General features: G+C 40.5%; 1 protein-coding gene across 1 annotated transcript in view; it reads left to right on the forward strand.

Moving 5' to 3' along the window:
• The window catches only part of LOC113027985 (protein kinase C-binding protein NELL1), a 309284-nt gene that overhangs the window by 63810 nt on the left and 225344 nt on the right, over nt 1-20130 (forward strand). Inside the window, exon 4 of the mRNA XM_026177879.1 lies at nt 3726-3896. Within this exon, the coding sequence (XP_026033664.1) occupies nt 3726-3896 (171 nt within the window). The remainder of the gene's footprint in view (nt 1-3725; nt 3897-20130) is intronic.

The raw sequence follows: 20130 nt of genomic DNA on the forward strand, positions 1-20130 counted from the left end.
AGCCAGGGATTGAACCTCCAACCTTCCGATCAGTAGGTGACCTGCTCTACCGCCTGAGCTACAGCCGCCCACCAGCAAAGAGGAGTAAACCGTCACTAGGTTTTGGTTAAAGTGTACACTCACAAACCTGTCAAACCTGCATTTGAAACGTTGGCTACTATAGCAGTATAGTATTGCAAATGGCATTTGGGTCATCTAACTAAAATAGAAAAATAGGAACACAAATAGTGCCATCATTGCCAGACCTAGCCCACATCTGGTTGACATACACTCTGCCATGATACCGGTCAGTCAGAAGTGCCAGCTTGATGCCAGATCCGGGCCAGACCTGTTTTCTATGGGCCTGGGCCACATAAACCAGACCACAATCGAGCCAGATATTGCATGCCATCACGTAGACAGTGCCATCTATCCCAGGCCTGGCCCATATCTGAATGACATACGTCTTATCATACCAGAAATCAACCAGCAGTGCCGGCTTGATACCAGATCTGGGCCAGACCTGCTTGCTAAGTTTCAGTGACTTAGTTCATTTATTTGTACATTTATTGAGATGCATTTGTTATTACAACCTAACATTATAGGGTGGCTTCGGCTCAGGAGGTGAAGCAGGTTAATAAAAGATTGTTGGTTTGATCTTTGGCAGGTCTGAGTTGTCCTTTGGCAAGATACTGAACCCAAAGTTGCTGCCGATGCATTCAACAGAGTGTGAAGGTGTGTAAATGTTAGGTAGCACTCAGACATAGAAAAACGTGCTTATATAAATGCACTGGTGAATGAGACAGGTTGTATAGCAGAAAAGCACTATATAAGAGCCAGTCCATTTTCATTAACCTGAGGTTTTGGTTGGTGTTGGGAGAAAGATTAGGGTTTTTGATGCCAAACAATTCATGACTTAATTACAATACTCACGCAACAGCCAATCTGAAACCCTGTGTAAACTCTCATAACTTTGTTTATGATATGATAATGTAGCCTTGGTTAATACCAAATAAATGCATGTCATTTGGATTCAAAATGACATCATTAAAAGAAAAACACATTCATGAAGCTCCTTTGCATGTGGGTGGCAGCGTCAGTCTTCCTTAAAGCTATACAGGAGTGTAATCTTTTAAGCGTTCTTCAGTTTATAGATTGACTTCTCAGTTCAACTTTGACCCACTGCACCTACATAGTTACAGTATGTGTGCACACTTTTTCTTTTTTTTGTCAAGTTCTTCTGAGCTCTTCCTGTCCTATAATTCCGATTGATATTCTGTGGAGTAGGTCCACTCTCCCTTTTCATAAATATGCATGAGAGCTGTCGAGCTTTGGTATTGAATTGGCTTGATCCCTGTGTGAGTCTGTGTTTTTTGGGTTGGTTTTTTTGCTTCTGAATATATTGGGATAGGTGACATTCTGGGCTATGTTTGGTTATATATTAGAGAGCTGTGTTTGCCAGATGTGGTGTACTTTCTGTGTGTGAATGTGTATGTGTGCTTAAGGCCAGAGGTTCCAGAGCTGGGGTCACTTTCAGCCGCAGGGAAGCTGAAATGTCACGACTTGTTGCCTGCGGCTCTTGGGCTGCTGCTGCTGTTTGTGCCTGGTTGGCTCTTAATTTAGCGTGCCTGATGAGGGTGGAGAGTAGAGCACACATGGTGCAGGGAAGAGCTAAAGTTAAACGCCTGCAGTCACACTGTAAAGTGAGGGTAGTAGGTAAAACTGAGAGAGAAAGCCCCCCCCCCAATCTTTGTTTGTTAGATGAACTTTGTGCTTTAATGTTACACTGAGCAATCTGTTCATCTTTCAGCCGCATTTCAGCCCAAGGTCCACTCTCCTCTGCCATTTCGGAAACACCAAAATTTAGAATTTGTTGCTGACCCAGTTTTAGTTTTAAACCCTGGGTATGTGTTATGGTCTGGGCAAGAGAAAACTGAGACTTTTACAGTGCACAATTACTCACTTGGGGGTATTTTTGCTGTGAGTTGTGAGTTGCTATGTACTGAGCAGGGTGATGGATAAATTTCCTTCTCTACAGTTCAGAAAGTTCTGAGACTTTCAGATAGGAAGACACAGACACCTGTGTTCTGGTGCCTGATAGAGCCATATTTGGGTCGCATACTCATTTCCCTGGAATAGATAGTGATCCAGCCATATTTGCATTGGAGCCACTCTCCATCTACCTTTTCTGTTGCTATGTATTCTCAAGTCTTATCGTAACACTTTCTCCAAAACCAAAAAGGAAATATCATTCTTATCATTTTCATCCTTATTGCAATTGTGATCTTGCGGGGGGTTTACAGGGTTCCATCTGTAAATGACTGCTGGTCAGCAAACCTGGGAAACCCACAGATAATTGGAACTATGGCACGAAACCGCTTCCAAAACATCATGCAACACCTACGCTTTGATGACAAGTCCACCCGCAGTGATCGAGCAAAGACTGACAAGTTTGCTGCAATTTCCAGTGTGTGGGGATCATTTGTCACCAACTGCATCACGTGCTACAACCCTGGTCTACATATCACCGTTGATGAACAGCTTTTCCCATCAAAGACTCGGTGCTGTTTCCTGCAGTATATTGCAAGTAAACCTGACAAGTTTGGGATCAAGTTTTGGGTGGCTTGCGACCTAAAATCCAAGTACATTTGCAATGTCTTCCCATATCTTGGCAAGGACCCCAATCGTCCCACTGGGGAGAGACTTTCTGAAAATGTAGTAATGAGGCTGATGGAACCATTCCTAGACAAGGGCAGAAATGTTACCACGGATAATTTTTTCACCACGCTTTCACTTGCACAAAAACTTCTTAGACGGAAAACCACCATCCTCGGCACAGTCAACAGGATTCGCAGGGAAATTCCTCAATCCACTAGACAGACAGATCGCAATGAATTCACCACTCAGGTATGTTACAGGCACCGGGACGAAGGAAAGACGGGTGGACTTCCTGGTGGCGCTTGCAACAGAGTTGGCTCGCTCTTATGTAGCTGGGAAGAAGGCAAGAAAAGAACAGTTGCTTCGGACACAACCCTCCACACCTAGCCCTGGAAAAAGAGCCACGTGTCAGGTCAAACACAACTGCAAGAACAATCATGCCACTGTGCGATGTGTTCACTGCAAAAGATACACATGTGGTAAATGCAGACTACAGATACCATGGCAGTGCCAGGATTGTGAGTGATTGCTGAAAATGTTGAATTGTACTCACTCACTTTTTATTATTATTTGTAAATATGTGTACAAATGGTTGGTTTTTTGTACTGTTTTTATCAATAAATCTCAGCAACAAAGGACATACACCCATGTGTGTTGATTTCTCCCTAAGATGGCAAACTGAAACACTCCAAGTTGGTGACTTTTGGAGATTTATTTCCCTGGACGATTGAGAATGCATCAAGATGAAACACAAAAGGAAGTGCACAGCTTTTAGCAGCTCCCCCACGCCCTCAATCACACACCCCCACTCCCCTCCCTCCAGAATTCCCAGATAACGACCCAATTTACATATGAATGACTAGCCAATTTAGCTTCCACTTGGCTGAAGCTAAAGCCTAGCTAAAAGCCATTTGGCTGCTCTCCGGGTTTTAAATGTAGAAAAAGCCAAATGGCAGTCCGTGGGGGTTTAAAAATCTTCCAACCTGCTTTTGGATAAAACCTCGTACACATAATGTGTTTTCTTTGAGTTTCCCCTTCCTTTGTTCAGGAAACTGAGCATCTGTGACCTGTGACTTCTCCCCCTGCAGCTACTTCGAGCTGGAAAGCAGCGGGGTGAGAGAGGAGATCCGCTATCACTACCGCTTCAAAGGCAAGCCACGTTCTGAATCCTTCCCCTACCGCCTCGCTGATGGCCAGTGGCACAAGATCGCCCTTACCATCAGTGCCTCCCACCTGCTTCTGCACGTTGACTGTAACAGGTAACACACACACATACCGCTCTTGAGCACCTTCACATCTCTGTCACAAGAGACTGTGCTGAGTAATTTTTCCCATGCTCCTTTGAAGTGACATGTCTAATGAGCTGCCTGTGTTTATCAGGGTAAATATTTGTTCAGTGCATTCTCCTTGTGGAGAGCAGGGTGTTAGCATGGCTGACAGTAAAACATTCAAGGACAGACTAACGAAGAGAAAGGCTGTATACTGATATAACATCCTGTGTGTCTCTGTATAGGATGCGTCTTCAGCTCACACCGTTGTTTAATGAAGTGGAAGGTACCGATGATATAATCGCCACATTGATTGGCCAGTGAATACCCTTATCTAAAGAGAATACTGGAGGCTGATCTGTAAACACGCACTTCAGTTGTGACAGTCTTTCTCAGCCCTCACATTCTCTCCTGAGACCCATGAAGGCATCACTTGTCCTTTTTTTAAATACAGTTGCTAGACAGAACAAGCAGGCTAAATTTGAGTGGAGGTAATGCTCTGTCACCACTTGAGGATGAAAGACGGTACGATGCACGCGAGGATTGCGCTCTAATATTGATTTTTCCCAGATGCCTATTATACCCATCAGGCTGGTAGTTTGTCAATTAATTATCACTGCAGTGGCTGTCTCTCTGATGATAGTCTGGTGAAGATGAAGGAGGGCATCAGAGTGTTATTGGATAGAAAAAGATCAAAACATAATTTGAATCAAAACGTTTTGCTTATGCTGTTATTTTGAGCAGGGCTGATGTAATTAATACAGTGAAATTGAATGGGTTGGTTTGGTGCTATTAGTCATTAGCTTGTGGCTGCGTGTGGTATAAAAGTGAAGCCTGATACTTAGCGTAACTGTCTGAGCAAGTGCCTGTGACTGTGTCTAAATCCTACTCATTTTTACAGAGTCTAGTCACTAATGCTTTTTTACCCCCTCAGCTGTGAAAGGCTGATGGGCATCCTGCCGGGGTGGCGGGTGGGCAGTGTGGACACCCAAGTTTGTGAATGTGATAACTTGAGAACAAGGTTATGTAGGATGCTGAAATTCATAGCACAGGTGCATCTGCCAAACATCTTAAATGAGTAAAAATTTCAGTGATCCCGACCTCAAGGTCAAGGCCAGAGATCAAGTTTTCTGAAAATCTGATATATATGTATGTACTTAATCAGGTCATTCAGCAATACAAACATTAACTTTGCACTGATGCCCTTTTTCTCATTTACCAAGACATGCAAGGAATTTGAAGGCCTATATTTAGAACTGTAATGTCAAGGCAAGAAAGAGTGTGAATGTCAACATGCTTACCAAGCCACTTACTCCATGTGTCTGGGTCAGGTTCACCACCTCATCAGCCGACACTTTCAGCTCTTACCTTTGTTTGGTCATCTGAATTCACTGTCATCTGCAGCAATGCCAGCTAAAGCCACATGCCACTCAGTTTTCAGAATGTCTTTAAAGTAGCAATCACAGCTCATGATGTCTTTCATCTGAGCAACAACACCGCACTTTAGTCCGTTGTGATGCTCTAACAAGGGGATGTTTTTCCCAGCTGCCCCAAGTGTCACCATCAGCTCCTCTCCCACCGTAATCTCAGAATACACGGTGAAACCTAGTTGTGGCTCTGTCAAAGTGTCAAACAACAAAAACAGAACAACTGTTAATTTGGCCTTTTCTACAATACGCTAAATTTGACTTTCATCTACAAGTGCAATTGCCTGTGCGTCTTTGGGGCAGATAATTTTAAATCACCAGTGCTGGGTAAATACAAGAAACCAAAAGGTTTATGCAATAAACAGTCTAACCAAAAACAAAAAAACTAACGATAACCCACAAAATCTACTGTACATCTACTTTCATGTCACTGACTTTTATCTGTGACATTATTCAATATTTTTATCTGTAAGTGTGCATTGATAAAGGTTGAAATTGTATGTTTGTTTGTTTTTTTGATAAAAATTTAGTATCAATGAATGACCAATCAGACAAAGCTGTCTATAAATCTAAACACTGTATTGATTTATATACAGGATAGTTTTCATCACAAAGGTACAGTTATATTTCATGTTTGTTTAGAATAATAATACAAATTAACTCAATGCCACACAAACTTAGACAAAGAATAATAGTCAGGAAGTAAATCTGCGTTGACAAAACAAGCGAAATAAAAATTGCATATTCATATCCACCCAAACTGAGCCTTTCATATTCTTCGTGTTAAGAATATTTACTTATTCAAACTAGCAGACCCATTAGCTTTGAATTTTTAAGAGTATAATTTCTGCACTAAACCACACTCTATTGATTTCAAGGCTCATTAAATGCTTTTAAGTGTCTGTAAATGGGAGATGGAGCAATTTATTGTCATATCCTCGGGTGGACTTAAACTTGTAGTGTTCCTTTGGCTTTTCCTTTACTGATGTCTATTTTACAGCCAAACACAAGATGTTGTTGGGTCTCATAGACTCATGTTTAACTGCAAAATCAGTAAGTCAATAAGGCTCAGAATTACAGTACAAAGAGTAATGATATAAAAGAAATTATAAATGAAATATTAAAGACATCGTTTTATTTGGGGGGAAATACGCTGATTTGCTTTATTGGCAAGCATTAGACAAAAAAAAAATCAATATCACCTTCATGTCTGCCGGTTGAATATGAAGCAGAAGACTTGATGTACCTTCTCTTTGGAGGTTACCAAAGGACATTCTAGGAAATTAATATCACCCTCCCCAATGTTACGTTTCATTCTCCTGCTTTTGCTCCGATGAATGGCTTTAAAATAATAATTTCAGTTGCAGTAATGTATTCAGACACAGTTTAAATGTCTTTGACCCACATCGCTCATCACCATAATAATTTTTTAAATGAACCGAATGTTCCCCTACGCACATTTTGGACATTGTTCAAGTTGGGAAACGAGACTTATTCATAACTGCCCTGTTCTCTAGATACTGCTGTCCCTTCATGAAGTTTGACAGATCCATGTGAACAATATTTTTTATGTGTTTCTGAACTCATTTCCATATCTTATACTTATAATTCCTCTGGTATTGTGGAGGGTAGCAGCTTCAGCATTTACATGTCATCTTATTTGACTTCCTTGTGCAGGTCCCTATGCCCAAACGGAGGGCTCTTACCTTGGGTTAGGATTTGAAATTACTCTGATGGTGGTTCAGAGTCCTGAAAATTCATGGAATTTTCCTTTCTTCCTCTGCTGTCCTTGTGTAAGATTGATTGAAAAAGAGGAAAATATTATTTGAAGAACATGTGGACTATACAAAGTGGGATGAAAGCCTGTCAATAAACATAAGACATTTACCAGGAAAAGTGCTGCATAATAAAGTTCTGATTATATAGTATGCCACATTTGAAGTTATTAAACGGTATAGCTGTGGCACGGCCTCTGGCCTCAGGTGGCCCCGCCTTCCTCTATGGCAGACCTTCCCAAAGTGTGGGGCCCGCCCCCTAGGGGGGGTGCAGAGCCATGGCAGGGGGGACGCGGGATGAAAAGGGGGGAAAAAAACAAAACGCTTGGACACTGCTAGCACGGGCGCCTACAGAAACGCAAAGCAGGAGATGAAGCATCGCTGAATATGTTTCCAAACCAACTTCATTCTAAGCCAAAGACTAGAAAATATGGTGAAGCATGTCTGCCCTTTGGTTTCACCTGCACAAGTGCCAAGGTAGGTCTCCCCTGCAGAATTGCTTTTCCCTTCGTCAGGAGCAGCGCTGGGCTGTTTAAATCACGGACAAACAGTATCCCACATTCGTGATTTTTAGTTCACAAACACTTCTCATAATGACTAACTACTGCTGACATTTTGGAGATGTTAGCTCTTTATACAGTAAAGTTACAGCGGGATATAAATAATATCAGGCTGATCCTGCCACGATTTGTTCCCCTGGTTCAAATCACAGACAAACAGTATCCCACAGTTGTTTATGTTTTTAAACCTATTTTGCACACAGAGGCATTTTTTGAAAAATGTATTGATAGCAATGTTGAATATTATTACTAGAGATGGCACGATACCACTTTTTTATGTCCGATACCGATACCGATATCATAAATTTGGATATCTGCCGATACCGATATGAATCCGATATAGTGTTTTTTAATCAACAAAACTGTTTTTTAAATATCTTGCTGCATTTTGTATAAGTTCATACTCAAGTTTAAAACAACAACTACACTAAAGCTATTCTGTTATACCTGTATGCAAAAAAAAAATATTTCATAGTTCAGCAATACTGATCAATCTAATAAACTTAAACCTACACCATCCTCCCTATTCTGGTATTTTAAAGAGTACTTAGCATAAATATTAAGCAACCTAACTAATAGGGCTCCAACTCCCAGCAACAACAAAAATAAATAAATAAAAAATAGGGAACCACCCCTCACGCTCCACCTCATGATGCTTAATCGACGTAATCAACCTTAATTTGATGCAGTGTGGAAAAAAATGCACAGAAATCAATTATTTTTCAAGAAATATTAAATAGATTCAACATCTTTCTTCAACAAAATTGCAGACTGCACAGATGGTACCTTCCCAAAGGAAAAAGTACTATAGCTTACTAGGGTGTATATATTAGACTTAATAGTTACTACATACAATAATTGACTTCTATTCATTTTACATCAAATTAAAACTTTGGGTGTCAGATAATTATTTATTAAAAGCTAGACATTTTAAATGAGAATAAGAAAGAAAAGTATGTCTTTGTGCCCCCTTTTCCCAGTTAATGCCCTATCGGCCCCCCTGGCTAAACTTTGCTAGATCCGCCCCTGCACAGTTACCAGCGTCAGCTACGTAGAAAAAGATCCTGGAGTAGAAAGTAATAATAAATAAATTCTAACAACAGCTGATCAAGCTTAAACGTGCTGCTGTTGTTCAGCCGCTGGTTTCCTCTTTCTGGTGCAAAGTGGGCCAAAAGCAAACTAGAGACACGGACTTGCTACAGAAAAGCCGATCAGCTGATCGTTAAGCAGTTTCATGATTGAAGTAGCAGCAAGAGGAGGCAGTCGCTCCATATATCGCTTGTTAAGCTTAACGCAGGAATGCTTTACAAACATTCAGAGATGGACTTACACACTTGCTTTACTTCTCTCGGGGATAACTTTGTCGGAGATGAAATGCCGGGTTGCTAGCGAAGCTCCACATGCTATCCAGACCACCGACAGGTCCCGCATGCCACAGCCGCTCTATCACGTGATGCATACTGCTCCGACGTGCTAATGTTCTGAGGTGAGTTACGGAGTGTTGCAAGTTTTGTGAGGTGCTTTCGTGATATTTAATGGATCGGATTACATTTTTTATTTTTCTCCGATATCCGATCCAGTAATTTAGGTCAGTATCGGACCGATACCGATACGTAATATCGGATCGGTCCATCTCTAATTATTACACAGGAAAAAAAACAACTACACGTAAAATAATCACATCGTGACGCCTCTGCCTTTGTAAATGGAGGGTCAGTAACTGCGTGTGTATATGTAAGCGTGTAAAACCTGAAGATAGAGACAAAATACTGTTAATCTGACTATCTGCCATTCTGCAATTCAGCTCATGTAAACAATAACGTAGCGCACAGCGTGACGAACTCTGTATTCCTCGTCCACACGTAAACGCAATAAAAGGAGTTTTTAAAAAATCTCCATTTTCGGTGATTCGAAATGCCGTTTACATGTGGACGAAACAGCTGCGTTTTCAAAAATACTCGTGTAGGTGTGGACGTAGCGTAAAAGAGTTAGTAGTTTATTTTCTTACTACCTGTAATTTATTGCAGAGTACTTGTATTTGCTTAATTGTTTACTAAATGTTTGAGGTGTGAAATAAACCGCAATGGAGCCGGGTCGTAACATAAGTGGGGGCTCGTCCGGGATACTTATATGATACTTAAATGAATTCTAATGGTTATGATAATGTTAACCATAAAACACCTTGATGACATAATAATTGAAATGATTCCAGTGTAATTACAGTTGAGATTTCAAACGGATTTGACAATCACAAAGATAAAAAAAATAGTGAAACTTAATATTAGTTATTTTAAGGAAAACATTGATATTAAAGTATAGATGTTGAACTCGTATGTACTACTCAGTAGGGGACATCAGATAGACATAGACCATGTTTTAATGTAGGTCCTACCTATTTTATATACCTCTTTTATATGTTTCCTGACAGACAGCTCTAAGAGGGAATTGCCCTTTGAATAGCTAATTAATAACACTTGGTTAATAAACCACGATAACTAAATGTTAAATTAAAAAATGCTAATGCATGAAGGTGTCAGATTACTGGAGCTGGAGGTAAATATAAGGATTTTTCACCCTCATTGTTATTGTTCAGTCAGGACAGCGCGATGATATTCTGTCCTTCAAACACACAAAATATATATCTTAGTTGCTCCAATGCAGAGATTTTGGAAGTAGGCTTTCTGCCACACAGCGTATCCATTAAGTAACAGCAGACAACCGTCCAGCCAATCCTTTTAACAACAAAATCAATCCATTCTTGCCTCCTAGCAAGATGGCGGCGCGCACAGACGCAGCGGCTCACTGCTCTTCACGTTCGCTGTTTTGTTTTTTACTTTTTCTACGTGTATCTGTGTGGATGTGTGTGTTTTTTATCATTATACATCGAGTAGAGTCCACCTACAGTCGTCAGGACCTTCTGAGTTTGGGATTACGCTGTGAGCATTACATCGGACTATCACCACTTTCACGGCATTCCGGAGGACATAATAAGAGCTCCAGGGTCTCCGTGGTTGGTTCTTCCCAGCGGCAAGACAAAGAGGAAACGTAAACAAAGGAGGCAAAAGCGTGGCTGCAGGGCGGGCCCATTAGCTCGGCTAAAGAAACAGCCATTTAAGCCACCGCTTCCGAGTATTTTCCTCTCCAACGTCAGGTCCATAACCAACAAAATCGACGAACTGAGATTACAAATTGCAGTCAATAAGTGTGTACGGGACAGCAGCATAATATTACTCACAGAGACTTGGCTGCAGCCATCAATTCCGGACTCGGCTGTTGAGCTAGCAGGCCGCACGGTCCACCGTCACGACAGGAATGGCCACTCCGGTAAGATCAAAGGAGGGGGTTTATGCATCTACACCAATGACAGCTGGTGCAAAAACACAAAGACTGTAGACAGCCACTGTTCCCCAGATTTGGAATATTTGACTGTGAAGTGCAGACCCGTCTACATACCTCGCGAGTTTACTGTTGTCATGGTAACGGCCGTGTATGTACCACCCGATGCTAATGCTAACTCGGCCATGGAGGAGCTGCACAAGACAATAAGCAACCAGCAGAACTCCCATCCAAACGCAGTGCACATTATAGCTGGGGACTTCAACCATGCTGATTTAAGGTCAGTATTCCCCAGATTTGAACAGCATATTAAATGTGCAACGAGGGGGAAAAACACATTTGATAAAGCCTACAGCAACATCCAAAAGGGCTACAGAGCCGCCGTGCCTAAAGTCAGCCACAATTGTCCCACTGCCAAAGCATACTAACATTAGCAGCCTCAACGACTACCGACACCTGTTATAATGAAGTGCTTCGAGAAACTGGTCCGACATCACATCATGTCCTGTTTGCCACCCACACTCGACCCGCTCCAGTTTGCATACAGAGCTAACAGATCAACTGAAGATGCCATCGCTACAACGCTCCACACCACCATCTCTCACCTGGAAGTGCAGGGCCGTTACGCCAGGCTGCTCTTTGTTGACTTTAGCTCTGCTTTCAATACGATACTCCCGGACAGACTAATAGTTAAACTGCTGGAAATTGGACTTCCTTCCACCACCTGCCGCTGGATCAGAGACTTCCTCTCAGACCGTGTACAGAGAGTTAGAGTGGTCAGCCCTCAGCCTCAACACCGGCTCTCCACAAGGCTGTGTACTGAGTCCCCTACTGTACACTCTGTACACACTTGACTGTGTTAGTTTCCAGACAACACAGTCATCAAGTTTGCAGATGATACCACCGTGGTGGGGCTCATCTCAGGGGGAGATGAGACTGCGTACAGAGCTGAAGTTCAGAGGCTGTCAGATTGGTGTGCAGATAACAACCTGGACCTCAATACCACCAAAACAAAAGAACTGGTAGTTGACTTCAGAAGGAGGAAGTCCGAGCTGCATCAACGGGGAGTGCGTGGAAAGGGTCTCCAGTTTCAAGTTTCTGGGTGTGCACATAGACACAGACCTCCAATGGAGCTCTAACACCTCTGCGGTCTTAAAGAAGGCCCAACAGCGTCTCCACTTTCTGAGAATCCTCAGAAAAATGGACCTGAAGAAGGAGCTGCTGACCGTCTTCTACCGCTGCTCCATTGAAAGTGTGCTGACATATTGCATCGGTGTGTGGTTCTCCAGCTGCACCACAGCACACAGAAAGGCACCCCAGAGGGTCATCAACATGGCCCAAAAACTCATTGGACATCCTCTTCCCTCCCTGAAGGACCTGTACAGCACTCGCTGTCTCAAGAGGGCACGCAGCATCCTACGGGACTGCACACACCCAGGACACCGGGTGTTTAAGTTGCTGCCGTCTGGCAGGAGGTTCAGGCTGCTGAGGTCCCGAACAAATAGACTCAAGGACAGCTTTTACAACAGGGCAATAGCCCTGATCAATGTAAATAGCTGACCTGACTGGATACCTCCCTGGACTTTTTTAGGGGGGAGGTAACAATGTTTAAAACAATAATATTTATATTTATAACAAGGTGCAATAATAATTAATGTGCAATAATAACAGTGTGCAATACACATACACTTATTCTTCTTTTTTATACTAAGTTAATATACTGTGTTGTGTTGTTTGTTGCGTTGTGATGTGTCATATCGTGTCGTGTTGTGTTATATGTAGTGCCGACGCAGGACAGTTTTTTCAATTTCATTGTACTACTGTACAATGTATGACTGTGCAATGACAATAAAGATTTATCTTATCTTATCTATCTTATCATTTCATTTGTGTGTTATGGATGATTGTTCTTTAGAAAATATGTAGCTTATTCTAAATGACACCCAGATGAACCCATATTTGTCTGAATTTAGTTTGTTAGATTTATCACTTTGGCTCAAATGACTGAAATATAAATTTAGCTCTGAAATTTAGTGTCCAAGCTCTCGTCTGGACTATGATCAGACATAATAAAAAAAAAAAGCTTAATTCTTGAGGTCTTCTAAAGACCCAACACTGTGTCACTTTAAATGTTTGCTCTGCTCTGATCATCACCTCACAATTATTTGGTGTTGACCTAACAGTGTCTACACTAATAAATCCAGATTAATCCAGGGTTAGAAGTGCTTGACCTCAGTGTTTTTTCTTTCTCCACATGTGTACTGCTGTGAACTCTTTCTGTGGACTCATCCTCATCTTATCTGACAATACTCAGTCTCTGTCAGTAATTATGCTTCTTCTGTGCATTGATTAATGTAGCTTGCCTCAAGGCTTATCAGCTTGGCTCAGCACAGTTTGTTCACATCTTTTTTCTTTCAATAACAACCTAATAAATGCTCCCAATCTGTTGCATGGAGATTTATTTTACAAGTCTGGCAAAGCTACACTCCTTCTTATTGTCTCTTAAACATTAAGTGAATCTGAACAATTTCACTTGTCTCTTGATTCTTAGATACATCTGTGAACACCAGATAAAAGATAGAGAATAACCTTGAAAGGATCATGAGCCAAAGGAAACGGTTATATATGAAAGATACATGAGAGTGAGACTTGTGTTGTTGTTAAAACTGACAAAAACGAGATACTGGAAAGGGGAAAAAGACAACTTACCTGTATTTTTTGCACCTAACCTAAAGGTACTTTTGGCAGCTACTTTTTTTCATTTGGGGTCATCACATCAAATTAATCCACATATTTGATTTGGCTCAGATTTTATACTATATGAACTTCCGTGTAGGAACTCTTTCATTTATCTGGGTTGGGCCTGGCAGAATACCACCACAATACTTCTGATGTATATCCAAAAAAAGAAATAAAAATATAAAAAAACAGTAATGTTGTGAGTCTTTTGTTGTTCCTTTTTTCCATTCATTTACTTTAACATTCATCAGAGTTGTACACCACACAAAACCTCATCACTACTTAGACGCAAAACTGAATCCTCCAATCACTATGATGTCATTGCCATTCTACTTTTAGTTCATTATCATAACTTACAATGATAGTCTCACTAAAAGTCAAAGTCACAGACATTTAGTCTAAGATGTGCTGTTCTGTCTGTCGGCTGCTTTGTGAACAAAACTTGGTATAGCTTACCTGTCAGGATGAAAAATGAATTTTCTGCAGCATTTTAGGAGCATTTCAGTGAACAGCTCAGACATTTGTAAATAACAACATGTTGCACTCAGATGTGTGGAGGGAAAAGATAGCTGCAATATGTTCCCTTAAACAAAGTCAATGATTTTGGTCAGTTATCTAGTGCCTACATACACTGGTTTTTACTCTAACACAACACTCAAAGCATTTTTTACTAGAAGCCACATTCACCCATTCACACACATAATCATAAAGTTTTTATTATGCACCTTAAACTATTTCTTTCTCTCTTGCTATCACATGCACACTTGAACTCCAGTTGATGGGGTTTGGTTTCTTGGTCAAGGACACCACGACATGCACATGAAAGCGCTGCGCATCAAACTTGCAGCTCTTTTTGATTGGTGCACAACCCCCTCAACTTCTTCAGCCACATTTTTTTTGCCTGGTTGCCCTTGCTTCCACCTATCATTTTATTATCAAATGTGTTTTGTGAGATCAGTGTGTTATTTTAGGTATTTGTTTTTCACACACCTTGATTTGTAATACTTGCATTAGTGCCACTGCAGAGTCTAGACAAGGTCAGGTGCAGTAATTGTGATTTCTAATTTCTCCTAATTGAATTATAGGCAGACATCCAGCACATACACCCTTTCTACACACTTGGTAAGCTTTTTGTGTTTGGACCTAATTGCAGTAATGACAATTACACTACCAGGTGGTTGTCCCCTACTTGCAGAAGGTCATGTCATGCACAGACTGGCTTGTTCTTCCCAGGGGCTCTTTTTCCTCTTTTCAGTATTTTCGTTCTTACTCCTGGATCTGTTTTCTTTTTCTTTTTATTCTTTGACTCTGATAGCCAAGGCTCTGCTGCATGTATGATCTTTAGATGTGAGATGAAAGTCAACCTGGAAACTAACTGGGTTCTATTCCACTGCCGCCTTTAGGGTGGAGCCATATAACATTAAAATGTATGCCTCACAGTGGTTAAAAGGGGTTGATTTGATTGTTTAGGAGTGCCTCATTTGTTTTCTGATCTCAGTTACCACTGCAAACATAAACTCATCATCACTTTGTTGATGTTTTTCAACTTTGTTTTGTTTTTTGTACAGTGAGATAACTGTAATCTGTTTTGTACTTGAACAAGTGCATTATACTCAGGTGTAGTATCTTATGTCAACAACAGCAAAAGCCAGGTGCCTTTCATTCTGAGCACTCTAGTATATTATTGTCTTTCAGTGAAAACTATTTTAATTTCTGCGCTCAGGTTTCATATTCTTTGCCGAGGCTGATCCACCCGACAGATGTGTGGTAGCCTCTGTCACCATGTCCAGTATTCTGCTGCTCCAAAAGTGCAACAAACTATCTGTGATTCAGTGCTCATGCCCTGATCAAGTGAAGTATTTTACTTACACCATCAACAGCATGGTTAGTTTTTAGCAATGACTTACACAACACCTCGTAGTGAATAACACAATGTAAAAATACCCAATTTCAGTTCTGGATTCAGTTCTATCACTTGACTTTACATCCAGGTTCAACATATTTCCCCTTCAGCAGCCTAATCTTATTGCAGCATAACCAAGGAATGTTTTAGGGTCACCTAATTAAGCTTTAATATACACTTTAATATACACAGGAACATGAAAAGTTTCATAATAATCTTAAAAGTAGAGCGAGTGTCTGACTCCAGAATCCAACCATCACAGCTCTTGTGCAGTACTATGGTAAAAAAAGACAAAATTGTCCACTGACTGAAGATCCAGATTTGCCATAATGTCCTGAGTCTGACAAAGGTTTAGATGTCCATTCCTATTCTAAATGAGTTGAGTTCTTGAAATTCTCTGCGTATTTAGTCTCCTAGTGGCGCTTTATACTTTAATCCTTAAACATAGCAATCTTCTCTCCACAAGCTAAACAGATGGCTTTACCTCTAGCTACCTCTAACTACTTAGAAACTCATGTTTTGCTAAAAACTCTAAATTGCATCAATGTTTCTTTTTCAATGTAAGCTGACATCTGTTTGTTTGATGTTAGCAAGCAAAGGGCTGTTCTAAGGTGAAACTGTATTTGCTTGCACACATTTGCAAAATGTAAATTGTAAAAAAAGAAAAAAAAAGAAAAAAAGATCACCTTCAAAATAAAAACATTAAAGTTTATTTTGATTTCCAAAAAAACTGCAAACTACAGTAAGCCATTCTCTGATGATGATATTTGATGGCCAAAATGGAATAAAGTGCATGATTTGTATTTAATTATATTTGAATCTTAATTTCCTGTTGACCTCACATGGGATGGTCAGGGATGGCAAACTGACCGGATGTGGCCTGGGGCAGTGCAATGCGCTGGTCTGTCTTAATACAAGGTTAGTAGCTTTATCCTGAGCTCATAATTGCATTTAAGTCTTCATTAGTGGGTTTTGTTCTTTGGTTGTCATGGAAACAGGCCTGGGCAAAACTTGCTTCCTGTTATTTGGTCATGCTTTTGCCATAATTAGTGCACAGCAATATTCTCAGAGGAAAACCCCTCCAGCAAAGATGATACTTTCATAAACACAAAGTATAATATATTTGTTCATAACATAATTCCTGTATTACAAAAGAACCAAAGAAAGCATTTTTAAAATGGTCCATTTGTCTAGTTTTGATGGTCTTTCTGTCAGAACAAGAACAACATCATAAGTTGTCTATATGCAACTTACAATGCTATTTACACAAATGCAGATTAATTTCTATTTCTTGTTGTATTGGTACAGCATCATTGGAAAAAAAGACACATACTAAAGTAAAGATCTGAGACACCAATGACATGGAAAAAAATAGACAGCTCAGTTGAGTTCTTCTTTGCGGATGAGAGTGAAAATATTTTCTTTCTTTTTTTGGCTGCACTTTGTATCAATATGCAGTGCATACTTTTGTCAGATCTGAGTTGTGTTCACAGTGTAGATGGTACATGTAGTTTTGTCACACTGTTTTAGTTGTGAATCCCTGTTAAAGAGATGCACACAACAAAATGAAACACAGCAAAGGAAAATTAAAAAATGTAAAAAGATATTCTGTGCCTGGAACACCTCACCTCCTGGGTGAGGTGTCCCGGGCATGTCCCTCCGGGAAGAGGGCCTAGGGCAGACCCAGGACTCCCTAAAGAGATTATATCTCTCGGCTGGCCTGGGAACGCCTTGGTGTCCCCATGGACAAGCTGGAGGAGGTGGCCGGGGAGAGGGAGGTCTGGCCCCATGACCTGGCCCTGGATAAGCGGAAGAGGATGGATGGATGGACACATTCTTATTTTTGTACATGACTTTTATCACTCCTAAAAAATTGCAGAGTCACATCTCTACTACAAAACTGAAAGTAAGTGCACTTACAGTGTGGCTTATAATCCAGTGCAAATCAGAAATAATATATAATTAAAGTTAATGTGATATATAGAAGTCAGAAGTTTGGACACAACTATGGTCAAAGATGAAATATGGCCTCACTATCTAAACTGTATGTTACATTTTGGTAGTTTAGCTATTTTACAGTCAAAAATTAATGCTTTGGGTTTTTTTGTCTCTGTGTTTTTGTATCTGAGGCTACAGATCATTTTACATTTAAACTGTTATGTAAAGGGGTGCATCATTATGTGTGCTTACTTTTTGTACTCTCTCTTCTAGAGGTTTTTGTTGTAGAGTGTGTGGGTGTCACAGCAACAGACTTTGAACACTCATCACTGAAAAACTTTACTTACGGATAAGCTGAACAACTGAATAACAATTGGACCTGATTTAGAATTTTTCAAGTTCACTGTGGAGTGAGTATATATATACTATACTATACTCAGGTAGTATGAATTCTGACAGGATTATTTATTCCCTTGTAATATAAGGTCAAGGATTTGAATACATAGATTTATTGATACTGCTCCATTAGCTGCAGTGAGTGGTTGAATGATTTCATTGACTGTTAGGGAGCACAGCTTTATTTAGCTGGGGAATGAGGCAACTGCCTGATACTGCATAAAATATAAATATCTTAAGTGAAGTATTACAAAAACTGCTCTGGATTCAACTATACTGTAATGACAACACCAGAGACAATGATGTGAGACTGTAGAGGGCATAGAGTAGATTCAAAGATCTGTGAGATGATTCAACAATTTTTGGTGATCCCTTTACTTTAGCACTAACATCAGGCTGTTTTGTTTTTTCTTCTTAAATGGAAACTGTTTTTAACTGTTTGATGTGTTTAAATGTATTTATCATATGCAATAAATATGGAAGCTGTGCTACAGCAATATTAAAGCCAGGAGGTTTAAGTTTCATGACAACTATCTGATGTTTTTCCTGTGTTTGTATGGTTGATCTTGGGATGCTCTGGTATCTATCCTCAGTCCAGAGACCTGGGAATTATGTATGTTTTATCTATAGACTTCCTATAGGTTTTCCCTGATGATACTTCCTACTTTTCTTTAGTGTGCCACTAACTTTCTCCCCATGAATCTGTTCATTAGCAGGTCTTACTGTTAGGTAAATACAATGATTAGACATCAACAAAACCAAAATACTGTACACCCTTACTATGTCCATAGGAATAAAGAGGGTCAATAGCAGCCAGGTTCAGTGGATCAAATGCACTAGATTAATTGCTCATCAGCAATGTGATTTGGCAGTTTGCTGCTCTGGAACATTCAGGTGTGTGTTAACACAATGCCAAGAAGGAAAGACATCAGCAATGACAGAGAAGCAATTGTTGATGTTGATCAAATTGGGACGAGTTATAAGTCCATTTACAAACAGTGTCAAGTCCATTTTTCTACAGTGAGAAGGATACAAAAATGAAAGAATTTAAAACGGTTCCCAATCTACCCACAAGTGCATGTTCAGCGTCAGAGCATGCAGTGGTCAGAGATATTGCAAAAAAACAAAAACAAATCCAAGAGCTACATCTTAGGCCCTACAGGCCTTAGAAAAAGACTGAACAAATTTGGCTTGTTTGGAAGAGTTGCCTGAAGAAAGCCTCTTCTCTTTAAAAAAAAGAACATGGAAGCAAGGCTTAGGTTTGCAAAACTGCATCTGAGCAGCTTCTGAAACAATTTCCTTTGGACAGACAAGATTAAAGTGCCAACCGTGGCGACCGTGGCTCAGGGGGTTGGGGATCGCATCTGTGACCGGAAGGTCACAGGTTCGATCCCTGGGCCCTCTGTCCTGGTCATTGTGTCCCTGGGCAAGACACTTTACCCTACTTGCCTACTGGTGTTGGCCAGAGGGGCCGATGGCGCGATATGGCAGCCTCGCTTCTGTCAGTCTGCCCCAGGGCAGACTGACAGAAGCTTGCCTCCACCAGTGTATGAATGTGAGAATGAATGAATAGTGGTATTGTAAAGCGCTCTGGGTGCCTTGAAAAGTGCTATATAAATACAATCCATTATTATTATTATTATTATTATAATTAAAGGGCCATAATGTACAGCACCACGTTTGGTGACACCCAAATACAGCATATCTGCACAAACACTGTCAAGCATGGTAGTGGTGGGGTAGTTATTTGAGATTATTTGGTTTGGGATTACTTTAAAACCACAAGAACAGTCATGACCGGCCCAATCAAAATTCAGGCCTGAGACCACAAGCCTCAATGAACTAAAACAATGCTGTAAGTAAGAGTCGGCTAAAATTCCTCCACAGCATTGCCAGAGACCAATAAAGTCATGCAGAAAATGATTACATGAACTTATTGCTGTGGTAGCTCTACAAACTGTGGAAACATGGGGTGTATTTCACACACATAAACTGTCATAATATGGCTTAGTTTTTGTTAAATAGTCCTGTGGTATAATGTGTCTTGTGTTGATGTTATGTGAGGTGGTATTTAAATAATTTTAGAGCATGGTAAGGGCCAGATTAATTTATTTTACCTCCTGATATGTAAAACCTTTGAATTGAAAGGTA

The sequence above is a fragment of the Astatotilapia calliptera genome, chromosome 1, assembly GCF_900246225.1.
Source record: "Astatotilapia calliptera chromosome 1, fAstCal1.2, whole genome shotgun sequence".
NCBI lineage: Eukaryota > Metazoa > Chordata > Actinopteri > Cichliformes > Cichlidae > Astatotilapia > Astatotilapia calliptera.